Genomic DNA, 13,081 nt, shown 5'->3' with positions numbered 1-13,081 from the left:
CCCCCAACATTCGCAACTCTAACTATATATGTATTAGTTTTAAAACATAACCATAATCATCCATTAGCTCAAGTGGCTGACGCTCTGGTCTCCCTCTGTGGAGATTTGAGTTTGAATCCGCCAAAGGCCATTTCTATCACATTTATGCTTTCATTACACAGCTGCTTTGTACTTCCAATTTTCCTTTTTAATTGTTAATACTTCCCATTTTTTCAAATACACAAGGTTTTACCTTTATGTTACACACACTATTTTTTTGTTTCGCACAAATTTGGCAATAAAAAAATTCTCCTTATTTATTATCATTAAAATAGAAACAACATTATTTTCTTATTTATTATTTTTTTTACTTACTAGTATAAAATAATGATAAATAATATCTCGTCTCAAAAAACAAATATTTTACATTTAGTGGAACATAGTGAGTTATTGTTGCATCCTTTTATTATTCGTCAATATTATCCATCTATATACTACTATCTCATAACTTCCTACCATCTATGCCTAACTACTTGGTGTGAGACAAATATTGTATAAAATACACTACAACGGTTAACAAAAATTTGGAATCCCCACTAAAAAATTCTTACATCTGCCACTGATAGTAGTTGAGTCATTTCCATATTTAGTAAAATTCAACACATTTCTTATCACTTACTTTCTTTTCTCTTACTTTATTCACTCTTCATCTCTCTATTTTTTCATTTTCTACTTTATTCTTCTTTTACTTGCACCACTAAATACAATTTTTATTAATCTCCATGCTAGAAAGAAATGCTTCCACTACTACGAAACAAAGTGAGTATGAAATTATAAGATTGTGAGTTGTTTGATTTAAGATTATTCGGGTCGTGATTTTTTATGCGATATACATTTCCAATCATAATACTACTATCACATTGTGGAGCAATTCATTATGTCAACCTGTGAAATTCGGGTTAATTGACTGCCTTACTATTGTACATTTTAAATGTCCATTTTTTTTTTTATCATTGTTACGTTTATCTAAAAGCATGCAACATATCGAAACATGTCTTAGAATTACATCCATAACTTGGTTTTAGAAAATGCAAACACGTTAAACATTTTACATTACTCAAACTTTAATAAATCATATTTAATCCTCATTTTACATTACTCAAACTTTAATAAATCATATATAATCCTCAACTTCATATCATCAATTCAAACAAGTTAAAACCGACATCATACACATTTAGCTTTTTTTTATGAGTAAAATGGACATAAAATTAAAGACCTAGGCACAGAAAATTCAAACCTTTTGACCTTAGACATCAGGTATTAGCTTTCTACCACTTGACAAACTCACACGCAGATACACATTTAGCTTTTGTATCAAATGTGTGTGTATGAATTAACCACTTACCACAGTAAAATTTCAACTGCATCCTATCTATCAATATTCACCCGTACAAAATGACATGGTTCAAAGATTTTCCTGATATAGGTTTATTAACGTTAACAATGTAGTATTAAATTTATCTAATATCTTACCCACAAAGATGCAGATAACGAATGGGCAACTAAGCCTAAAGAGCAATCCAATATAATCATACCGTCAAAAGTTGGTTTTCCAAATAGCAGAATCAAACTGCTGTTTTTGTAGAATCAAATAGCAGTGAGTTTGGATTTTGCCTTGTAAAATTCAGCTGAAATTATGAAGCAATAAAATATCCAGCCTAGCTTTCATCCGGTCACACACGATGACAACTTCTCAACTCTGTATGCAATTATCTCACCTTGGAACTGATAGACCAAGCTCTAGCATAAGAAACAAAAAAGAAGCCAGTATCAGATCACTTGTTCCATGCCACCAACCCGTGTTATAGAAATTTTAAACAGCGAGACACTTGCAAATGTAATAAGAATGGTGCAATAATATTTATACACTTGCTGATGAACTACAAGCACAGTGCCAGTCAAAAGCTACGTCAATATGTGCCAATGGTCACTTAGTTGATTATCAAGACATGAAAGATAAGTATTGAGAGTATCTTCAGAAGCAACTCTAAAGCAGATGACTAAGCCACACCTTTGAGTAAGTTTCTCACGTCCCATCAATTTCATCTGGAAAAAGGAGAACTGATGTTACCACGTTTGTTAACCCAGCACACAATTTGACAGGGAAAGTAACTAACAAGACCAATTCAAGGGCTGAGACATTTGGACATTCAGAATGAATCAACGGAAGGGAAGTTGGGCACACTCGTTTCAGATAGAAAATGAAGTGGTTCACGGATTAATTTTTTTAATCGACTTCCTCTGACGTAAAAATTTTAACTTCATTCCAATATTAGGCTACGCACCATTACAAGAACCTAAAGTATACAGCAGTTTTCTAAATCTGCTAAATGGCTCCCAAGACTAATGGTTGAGTGCGATAATGAACCCAAACTTTACTAGTAAAATCCATCAATCACATTTTCAAGCATCAAAGAACCTATAAAATGAATTCAGACTATAAAATCTGACCCGTTGATCACATTGTTCAGGCATCAGAGAGACTAGATATGCACTCAGTTTATGAGACGAGCACAAATAATAACACTCATGAAAATCAAACACCTATCAAACTACAACCACCATACAAATATAAGTCCTAACTTCTCATTTCATTTGCTTAATTTTCAAGAAGTAGATCATTCGACCAAGAATATTGCAGAAACAAATTATTAACAGCCCAATACTACAACATAAAAATAGATGCATCTTATTCTCAATTTTTTAAATGTATGCAGGTACTTTGGTTGATAAGAGATTAATTTATTATCTATCGCATCAATACTAACTAGCTGCTTTAGTACATTAATTAAAGCACCTATACATAGTGTGTAATTCAATGAATCATAATGGAAGACCTTGTATATTTCTTGTGTTTCTTTCAACCATTGGAAACTCATGTGCCTGCAGGAATCAAATATCCCAGTCAGAGAGCTGATCATTACCTCCAGGCAAAAAAGAAAAGACCGAATTATTGTTAGGGAGGTCGTAGAAGAGATGAGGGTTGAGGTAAACAACCATGACTGAGAAAGATCCAGCCAATAATCCAATTAAAAATCAAGGTGTATGTCAGGGCTGAATAGATGTTTACTTCAAGAAATTAGAAATTCTCTAACAAGTTTCAGATGTTATTAGAACTTCAAGGAATTTCTTTACAATATATAAGTGAAAGACTAAGAATTCTTGTAACTTAGCTTTCTGGTAATTTCATGTCATGTGACAGTAAGTAAATTTGTATCACTGAAAATTGGTACATGTATGGTAAGGTACTATTGAAACAACTTCTGGAATAGAAAGGTGTTATCAGCGAACTTCCATAGTTAGTCTACGCCTCCCATGAATCAAATAAACATAATAGTGCTTATTTGGGATTATGAAGGCACACTTTATACATAAATAAATGAATACATAACATCCATCCAAACATAATTGTTCCAGGTCACAGATTGGCCACAGAAGTTCAAATTATAAAATGTTCTGTTTTCAGAACATATGAAGATTGAAAACATTCATAACTAGCACTAGTTTGAGAGGAGCTATGGCTCACATGGTATCCCAAAAAACTTAAAACAGAAATCAAGCATTATGCATAGGTTAGGCACTAACAGAAAAGATGCAAAATAATCAAGATGAATGTCAACGTCATTCCATATTTATTAAAATGCACACAAAAAATTGTAAAACGTTTTGATATACAAAGCAGGGAAATGGACATAAACATAAAGAACACTCAACAAGGGTACATCAAAGCCACAAAAGTAGGTAGATGTACAATAACAGAAACTGCATACATTAATAATGAGGGTTTTTGCAATATCTAGACGAAAAATAGTTACACCATTGCCTGAATTCCAATTTTTTAACTAAAATAATGAGATCACTGAAACTGCTACTTTCACAACCACCTTCCTCATGGTACCATCCCCAAAACCAAAAACAAGAAAAGATAAGCTGTTGGAACAGATACAAGATTCCCAAGACTGCAAACTATGAATAAGGAGCTCGAATAAATAATCAACGAAAATCTAATCAGGGTTATATTTAGAACATATTCTAGGGTAATGTTTTATACTCCCTCCATCCCACTCTTATGTGAACCATTTTACATTTTGGGATGTCCCACTCTAAGTGACACATTTCTAAAAATAGAAACATCACTCTCTCAACTTTTTCCCTCACTCTTACTTTTATTCTCTCCACTTAGCTCACAAAACAACACTACTAAAACCATGTGCTGGAATAGAAATGCTCCACTTAGAGTGGGAGTAGTAATGAACAAAAATCACTTAATATCACATTCCCTAGGTCATCAATCATCATAATAGGATACTTATGCCATAGCTCCTTCAACTACTAGTTACCTAAATTATACTTTTCCCAGAATTAAGAAGCTTAATTTTAATAAAGGGTTCTACACTAACGTCCTACCGCAGGCTCAATCATTTACATAAAGAAACACAAAGCAGCATGAACATCAATATTTATCTAACTACGAAAAATATTCATGACAAGAAAACAAAACAGCAAAAAATACATACTAGAGATCTGGAGAAGTGCAGCAGAGTGTACCCTGAGAAAGAGCCCGACAACTCCTGGACGACGAGCTCAGGCACGACGTCATCCTCGCCGTAGCCACCGCACTGTGCAGTGGCAGCAACGACGCCACACCTCCCAACTCCGACGGCGCCCTATCACACCCTTATTCATTTCAATATTAAGAAAAAAGTGAAATAGTAAGAGAATCTAGGGTTTACCTTGAGAGAGAGAAGCGGCGAAGGGGAGAGGCCACTGGAGTAGTGAATAGAGGTGGCCTATTGGATGGGGCGGTGGCTGATCTGCTGAAAGAAGAAGAAGCTGGCTTCGAAATGGCCGATTTTAGGGCAGAAACAGAAGATCGCTGGAAAATTCTGCTGCATCTTGATGCCATTTTGTTCGCACACCGACGATAGAGATAGAAATGTGATCGATTTTGGCGATAAAGATATTAGGGTTTAGGGTTTACATATAATTAGCTGGATAGTCCCTCAACAACATGCCAATTACTCCGGCATCCACATTAGCCAGAGTTAGGATTCCGTATTATTTTGCGTAACGGCCAAAATTGGTCCTCAACATATGCTCATTTTATCATTTTGGTCATAAACTTTATCTTTTGAATTTTTTGGTCTTGTACATTTCAAATCGGATCACAATTCCGTCAACGATTTTAATCACAATTTTGACCAACATAAGCAATTTTTAATTATTTAATCATCAAAATTATTTTTTTAAATAAAATCATAAATTGTTTATTCCAATTCACTTTCATCTTCTTCCTCCACTTTCATCAATGGAGGGGAGGGAGCGGAAGATTTTCACCGTGAACCCGTCACGCCGTCACTGCCTCTCCGGCACGACGTCGCTCCGCCGCTGGGTCCTCTTTTATCTTATCCCCCACCGCCGCAAAAATCTGTGATGGCAGCCTAATCCGAATTGGGCGAACTGCTGGCCCGGAGCGGGCATGTCGTCGTCGGGGCCCTGCGCTATGGCGGAGGAGGAGGATTCAACGGAGGAATCGGCGGCGGAGCGGAGGCCGAAGCCGAGCTTGTTGAGCCAGCTCATTCTGAGAGGAGAGGGTTTGATGGAATTTGTGAGGGGAAATGAAGGGTTTGAGATTGGGGAAGGAAAAAGGGGGTTTGAAGAGGGGGGAGAGTGGGGGTGTGGCTATGCTCATGGTGGTTGTAGCTGTCGTTTTGAGCAGCATATTTTTTGTGAGATGGCGTGTTGTTGTACACTGTGAAAATCTTTCGTTCCCTCCCCAAAGTGGAAGAAGAAGATGAAAGTAATTTTGAAAAAAATAATTTATGATTTTATTTAAAAAAATAAATTTGATGATTAAATAATTAAAAATTGCTTAAGTTGGTCAAAATTGTGATTAAAATCGTTGACCGTTAAATATTAACGGAATTATTGACGGAGGATCAATTGTGATCCGATTTGAAATGTACAGGACCAAAAAATTCAAAAGATAAAGTTTAGGACCAAAATGATAAAATGGGCATATGTTTAGGACCAATTTTGGCCTTTACTCTATTATTTGTAGTCCAATATTCACACACAAATGTAATAAATGTATTGTTAATGGATAAAAATCTCATTTCATATAGCATCAGTAATGGAGTGGACTATAATCTTTTAACAACTATTGCATTCCTTTTAATTTTTTATTTTTAAATATAATAAAATAGTCAAATATATATAAAATTAAGACCATAATATAAAAACTTCATTTTATTAAAAAAGCCGAAAAATACAACCGAAATACTAAAAAAAAATACAATTTCAACGGCGGTTACGTAACCAAATTTTTTACATCATAACGGACATGTGGCGAGCATGGAGTTGTTGGTCGCGCGTTGTGATCTTTGCCGCTAGAACTTCATTGTAGCCCATCTGTAAACCTTGAAAGTGGGGTGGGGTACCATACCGGAACTAGGTCCAGCTTCCTCATCGCCCCAATCGGTGACTCCTGCACCTTCATCATCGACTATCATGTTATGCAATATGATGCACACATATAGGCTTGTCAAATTGGGTACCCGCGGATACCCGATCTGAAAATTTTGGGTACCCGATCCTGAATTTTCCAAAATTTAATACCCGATACCCGATTTTGGATTTTTATTTATTTTTTTATTATTTTTTTTAAGAAAATAAGCTACAAACCTTTAAAAATACAAACTTGTAGTTCGAATTTGATACAAACTTAGAGTAGTTTAAATTTAATAGAAAAAAAACTACAACAAATTTTTAGAAATAAAATATTCATAAGTTATAACATCCCTTATTCATCCATAATAAACATCTCAATTCATACATTAACTCAAAATATGACTTAAGAGTAAAGGATTTTGGGAGTACATTTAATTATTTAATTTTTAAATAATAGAATTAATACATTATTTATTAAATTTTAAAAATAAAATATAAAAATTGGATAATTCAGGTAATTTGGGTAAACCCGATCGGGATCCGATACCCGATAATCCAAATATCCTATACCCGAACCCGATCCCGAAACCCGAAAAATTAGGTATCGAGTTTCCAATTACCCGATATTTCGGGTTTGGATAATGGATATCCAATTCCCGATATCCATTTTGACACCCCTACACACATACATGACATAAGTAACAACAGTCTTGTACCAAAAACGCCGCGAACCTTTCACTATTGCCCAACGCGCTTGGAGCATACCAAATACGGGCAAGTGGCTGCCTTTAGAAATACGGGCACCACGGGTATATGCCATCAACCAAAGAATGCCCCCTATTGATATTGATGTCCGTTGCAGTGAACTCGATGATCGGGCCATTGCCATGTATTGTTTGTTGAAGAGATGCGATGTGTGCAGGATGTTGATGTCGTTGTTAGACCCGGTCACACCGAAGTGAGCATGCCAGATCCAGAGACATTGTTCAGCTATGGCTTTAAGGATCAACGTCGGGTGTGTGCCCTTGTATCCAATAGTGAGCAATTCTGCCACTCCCAGTGCATACAGTCCATGCTTCCCAGCATTCCAGGAAATATGTGCGTCCTCTCGTGCAAGTTCAGAAGGTACTAGCAATCGACAGCGATCGACTTTCACATATAGAAATTAGATTTCAAACTTTTCGAAAACTATGTTTCACGATGAGATTTGATTTCATCAGAACTAAAATTAAATGAAAATTATAAAATTGGTTCAATTTAAAGTTTTGTTTTAACGAAAGCTTGTTTGAGCGTGCAATTGGATTTCATAAAATAAGAAAATAGAATGTGAGAATGGAAATTGGACTTACACTTCCACGATTTTCTATCAAAACCAGTTTTGCCACATTGGGAGACTGAGGGCAGCAACAGAATTAGCCGTTGGGAATCACGTCAACTGTAGTTGCGCGTCACTCCTCTTCATCGCATACTGTGATTCACCGGTGGGGATGTGAACAACGGGTGACGAGAGGGGACAAGGTCGGGGTTCTCGCCAGCAACAACGTGGATCCCTGCTTCCCAGAGACGTTGTTGGGTGACATGGTAGAGTAGCCGTTGAAGAAAGTCCATGGTGAACAACGGTTGTACTATGATTAGGTTGAGAATGATTTTGTGGTTGGGTTGGGCTACATTGTAACTGGGTTGTTGTGTTTTGTTCTAGGCTATAATTATTTTTTAAAGTAAAATATGGACTTAAAAGTTTTGTTAGAACCATTTTTGTTTTAATTAAAATTGTAATAGTACAATGTTTAAACTGTACAATTAATTATATTATATATCAATTACATGAATAAATAGTTAAATCCACATTTAATTAGAAAATAAATTTAGATTTTATTTTTTGACCATTAATCGATATCCTATGTGATAACATTATTTGATTTATGCCTATTTTAACTATAACAGTTAGATATTGTTTATTATTTGGGTAGACGACGCTCAATATGTGTAGTTTGTGTTACACATTATATTATGTCTGGGTAGGTGGCGCCCAGTATGTGTAGTCCGAGTTATAATATGTGTGGCTAGGCAGGGTCCATTATTTGTTTGAGATTTAAATTGGATATTGAATTCATATAATTGATATTACACTTTTTCCCATAAAATATAAGTTTTGTTTTGAAACGAACGCATCATCCATCGTAATTGTTTGGTGCTCCTAATTTTTTAACCACGAGTTTTACACAAAGCATCTATTCCAAATCCACAATGTCTAGGCTCATTCATAGATACATGGTTGGCGTCATGCGATAGGGTAGACTTTCTTAAATAGTTTAGTGAGTCCAAAGCGACCTAAACAGTATGGATGCATATTAATTGGATTAATAACCCAAGAGTTGCAAAATAGTTGTTGCAATTGGCTTGGAGACCTACCTTTTGTTATTATTATAGTGAAAAACTAAAACAGGGGCTACAATATTGATGTGATCCTCGTTTCGATCCCAAAGCTACGCACGAGAAAAGGAAACATAGCTTGGCCCGAAGTCTTGAGTTGGATGAAACGAGTAGAAGAAGTTATGATTTCCTATTATTTAGGAGCTAATAAGTTTAGTTTAAAATATTGGGATTTATCTATGTCAATGATAGGATTTAATATTTAAATTAGGTGTTCTATATTAGTATTAGGATTTACGCGTAGTTAGACATTTGTTAGGATTTGGTTAGGCTATTATTTTGATTAATTATATTTTGGTAGAATTAAGATTAGTAGTTATCTAATTAAGAGATTTATTAGATTTTTAGGTTTCATAGTTTGCCTATAAAAGGCGTGTAATATGAGTCGAGAAACGGAGAAAATTATTGATGAACAAAATTGAGTTGGTTTCTTGAGTTTTACTCTTGATTTTTCCTATTCGAATTCTTGTAGCAAAGTGTTCGTTTTCGAATAGTTTATCGACTTATCAATCGAACGTTCATATTCGATTGTGGCGTCATTCATTCTGTTCACACCATCATATTTCACGTCGAATCCATATCCATCCGTATTGTAAAGTTGTAGGAATGCCATGTCTACAACGAGTTCTTGCAATTTTCATCCATATTCCGAAGCATGTTTGTGTTACAGATGCTATAATTGAGAGAAACTAAAGTAAGAGAGATAATAATACAGAGAAGCGTCTTCTCTCTTACTTTATTCTCTCTCCACTTTTACTATTTATTATCATTTTTTCAAAATGAGTGCTCAAAACGAAACGCATCTACTATAGTGAGACGGAGGGAATATCATTTTTCTTTTTTTGTCTGTTCGCCAATAAATGTCTCATTTCACTTTTTATATTTGGCAAGGGGGGGACCTACAATCCACTAACTAAACCACTCACATTTTATTATAAAACAATACTCCCTCCGTCCCATCGAAAATGACTCACTTTCCTTTTTGGTTTGTCCAACCAAGATGACCCATTACTAATAATGGAAACACTTTTATCTGTATTGAATTATCTCTCTCTTGCTTTATTTTCTCCACTTAATACACAAAATAAGGTTGCATAAAATCTCGTGCTGCCCAAGGAAATGGTCATCTTCCTTGAGCCGGAGGGAGTATATAAAAGTGGGCTACATATTCCACTAACTTTTTCTACTACTTTCTTATAAAGCGAAACAATTTCTTAAAACCCGAACCATTAAAAAATGGGACATCTAATGGCGGATAGAGGCAGTAATTTGCATTTTCATTTTATTTCACGTATTGACAGAAATACTGCCCAAAACTCAAGGCACAGGGTGCAATGTGGGAGCTTAACTATATTTGTCATTGAGATACATATGTCGATGAATAACTCACAATCTTTAGTATTAGATACTGCTTATGGATCAGACATTTGTAATAATGTGCAAGGTATAATAAACAGGTGGAAAGTGAGGCCTGAGGAAGTAGACCTAGGTGTTAGAAACGGTGCAAGAGTTGTTGTCGAACGCTTGGGAACTTATAGATTAGATCTTCCCTCAGAACGCATGGGAGTATTACTTTCATGTGATTTCAAATAATATCATTTCCATTGCGATGTTAGACATCGAGGGGTTTTCCTTCCATTCTGCAAACAGGAGATGCTCGTTTTCTCATAATGGATTGCTTTATGAAATGACTCTCTAGAGAATGGATTATATATGCTTGAATGCAAACGAAATATTCTCAATGTGCAATATAAAAGGCTTAAGTTAGGTAATGTGCAACTTATCTTTGGCATTGCAGGGTTGGTCATATCTATGAGAAAAGAATAGCGAGATTGAGAGAGTTAACCTATCTAAATTCATTTGATTTTGAATCATATGGTGCATGTGAATTCCGTCTCAAAGAAAGATGGGCAATAAGCCATTTTCCTGGAAAGGGGTATGTGATGTGCTATAGTTGATCCACACAGATGTGTGCGCACCATTTCCAACTCAAACAAAAGATGGTTATTCGTATTACATCTCTTTTACTTATTATTTATCAAGGTATGGATATGTGTATCTTATGAAACACAAATCTGAGGCCTTCGAGAAATTCAAACAGTTTAAGTGTGAGGTTGAGAAACAACTTAGGAAAAGTATCAAGATTCTTCGATCATATCGATGAGGGGAATATTTCAGCCGAGAATTTCTTTATCACTTGAAGTTAAATGGAATCTGGTCGGACTGAACCCCTCCTGGTACACCATAAATGAATGGAATATCTGAAAAGAGAAATCAAACATTATTATATATGGTTTGATCCATGATGAGATTCGCCAGTTTCCCTTTATTCCTCTGGGGTCATGTTTTGGTAACATCTGCTTACATTCTGAAATAGGGTTCATTATAAATCAGTCGAGAAAACACCATATGAATAAGAGCATCCCCATCCGTGCTCTTATTTAAGAGCACAGAGGTGGGCCCAGACCCACTTTCTTTTTCTTCCTGTCCTTAGTAAGAGCACAACATCCATATCCGTGCTCTTCCGCAAGGACAAGCTCAAGGGTCCCACTATTCTATTATTCAATTTAAATACTTCAATTACTAAAAACATTTCTACAATATAAAAATACATTAAAGAATAAAAATTACATAATTAAAATCCTAAAAAATAAAAATTACATAATTAAAATCCTAAAAAATAAAAATACATAATTAAAATCCTAGAAAATAAAAAAAATACATAATTAAATTCATAAAATTAAAAAGACCCACTACTCGTTGCCGAATTTCGCCCAAATGTGATTGATTAGGTCTTTTTGTAGTTCAATGTGGGTTCTTGTATCGCGCATTGTGTGTCTTGTTTCGATAGAAAGATGTAGATGATTAGTATGAAAAAATATGAATGAGAGATAATTTGATGTGAAAAGTGGATGATGAATGTGTGTATTTATAGATGATTTTGGGATAAAAAAAAATTAAATTCAAAAAATTCCAAAAAAACGTCCATAAACGGCTCTATTTTTTGGTAATCAAAAAATATTTTTTTTATTTTTGATATTAATTTCGATTTTTTTTTATTGTTGGCCAATCACATGGCGCAACGTAAGGATGCTCAGCGGCACAGACGTGAATTTAAGAGCTGCAGCAGCGGACGGCGGGTGTCCGTGCCGCTGGCACGGACAGACAAGGCACCGCTGCGGATGGTATAAGGTGTAACAAAAAGGCCAGTTTTAACCATATGCGGACCTGGGGTTGTCCTGCTTTTATTAAGAAAATGATGACTAATAAATTTGAATCTAAAAGCAAGAAATATTTTTTTGTGGGATATCCTAAAGAAACTAAATGATAAGATTTGTACTGTCTCGAGAATTACAAGGTGATAACATCAAGGATAGGCGACGTTCCTTAAGATAATTATATCTTCAACGAACAAGGTCACAATATAGTAGATCTTTAAAAAATTCAAGAACCACGAGATAACAATTAGGATGAGATATTATTCATTGGATTGGACGATAAGTCAGTGAGTGTTTTTGATGATCTATGGGAGGGGAAATTACTCTTAGAGGGAACCTTAGTTAGAGGGCCCTCGAAGGACCACCTCAAGTAGGGGTAAGAAAAAAATCTGAAAACTGAATATCCGAACCGAAACAAACCGAAATTTTGAAATTAGGTTCGATTATTTTGATTTTTCGGTTCGGTTCGATTTTAAAAATATAAAATTTTTGGTTTTTCGGTTCGGTTCAGGCAAAAAAACATCCGAAAAACCTAATTATATTTGAAATACTCTATATTTTATATTTATATAAAATATTTAACTATATATACTACAAAATAAACCCTACTTCACTTCTGCATTCCGCCTCTTTCACCTTTCAATCATTATTTTCTAGCCCTAATCTCTCCACCTCCAACTCCAAGCCTCCGGCAGTGCTGTCCTCCCACGCCCTCCAGCGTCCAACCATCCACACCGGTCGCCCGCACCTCCAGAAGTCCACCTACGACATGTGCGGCCCATCTGATACGCTCGGATTTTGCACTGTTTTAAGGTCATTATTTGGTCCGTTTTTTATGTCAAAGTCACTCTAGACGTCCATTATTTGCATATTTTGTCTATTTTGGTATTTTGACGTGTTTTGTGAGAAATGTGCATAATTGAGCCGAAAAAGGGAGC

At 35.3% G+C, this 13,081-nt stretch overlaps 1 protein-coding gene and 1 non-coding gene across 12 annotated transcripts; both read right to left on the bottom strand.

Annotated features, from left to right (window-relative positions):
- Nucleotides 1-1,443: 1,443 nt before the first annotated feature.
- On the bottom strand, nt 1,444-5,056 carry LOC148927268 (protein NONRESPONDING TO OXYLIPINS 2, mitochondrial). Of its 11 annotated transcripts, none has more exons than XR_016129088.1 (5): nt 4,776-5,056; nt 4,560-4,709; nt 2,880-2,925; nt 2,054-2,088; nt 1,444-1,782 (listed from the first exon to the last, which is right to left on the bottom strand). XR_016129088.1 is itself a non-coding variant. In XM_089057702.1 (4 exons), coding segments are annotated over exons 1-3 (324 nt in total). In that variant the 5' UTR covers nt 4,949-5,056; the 3' UTR covers nt 1,444-1,782; nt 2,880-2,924. The 11 variants fall into 11 exon arrangements, 9 of the variants coding, with proteins under 9 accessions (XP_088913828.1, XP_088913830.1, XP_088913835.1 ...); XR_016129089.1 differs by having other exon boundaries at nt 4,591-4,709; XM_089057702.1 differs by lacking the exon at nt 2,054-2,088.
- Nucleotides 3,274-3,393, bottom strand: LOC148927269 (small nucleolar RNA snoR83). The gene has a single exon (XR_016129293.1). It is a non-coding gene; the product is annotated as a small nucleolar RNA snoR83 (small nucleolar RNA).
- Nucleotides 5,057-13,081: the final 8,025 nt, after the last annotated feature.

This window comes from Salvia hispanica, chromosome 4 (genome assembly GCF_029641045.1).
Source record: "Salvia hispanica isolate PSC_SH4W2 chromosome 4, Shi_PSC_v1, whole genome shotgun sequence".
NCBI lineage: Eukaryota > Viridiplantae > Streptophyta > Magnoliopsida > Lamiales > Lamiaceae > Salvia > Salvia hispanica.
The sequence above is the reverse complement of the archived record's forward strand: the minus strand, read 5'-3'. Positions and strand labels throughout refer to the sequence as shown.

Excerpts from the sequence above, each read along its gene's own strand:
- LOC148927268 (XM_089057702.1), bottom strand. The coding sequence starts at position 4,948 with ATGGCATCAAGATGCAGCAGAATTTTCCAGCGATCTTCTGTTTCTGCC. Across the intron at positions 4,710-4,775 it reads CGCCGCTTCTCTCTCTCAAG|GGCGCCGTCGGAGTTGGGAG; the intron begins GTAAACCCTAGA and ends AGGGTGTGATAG.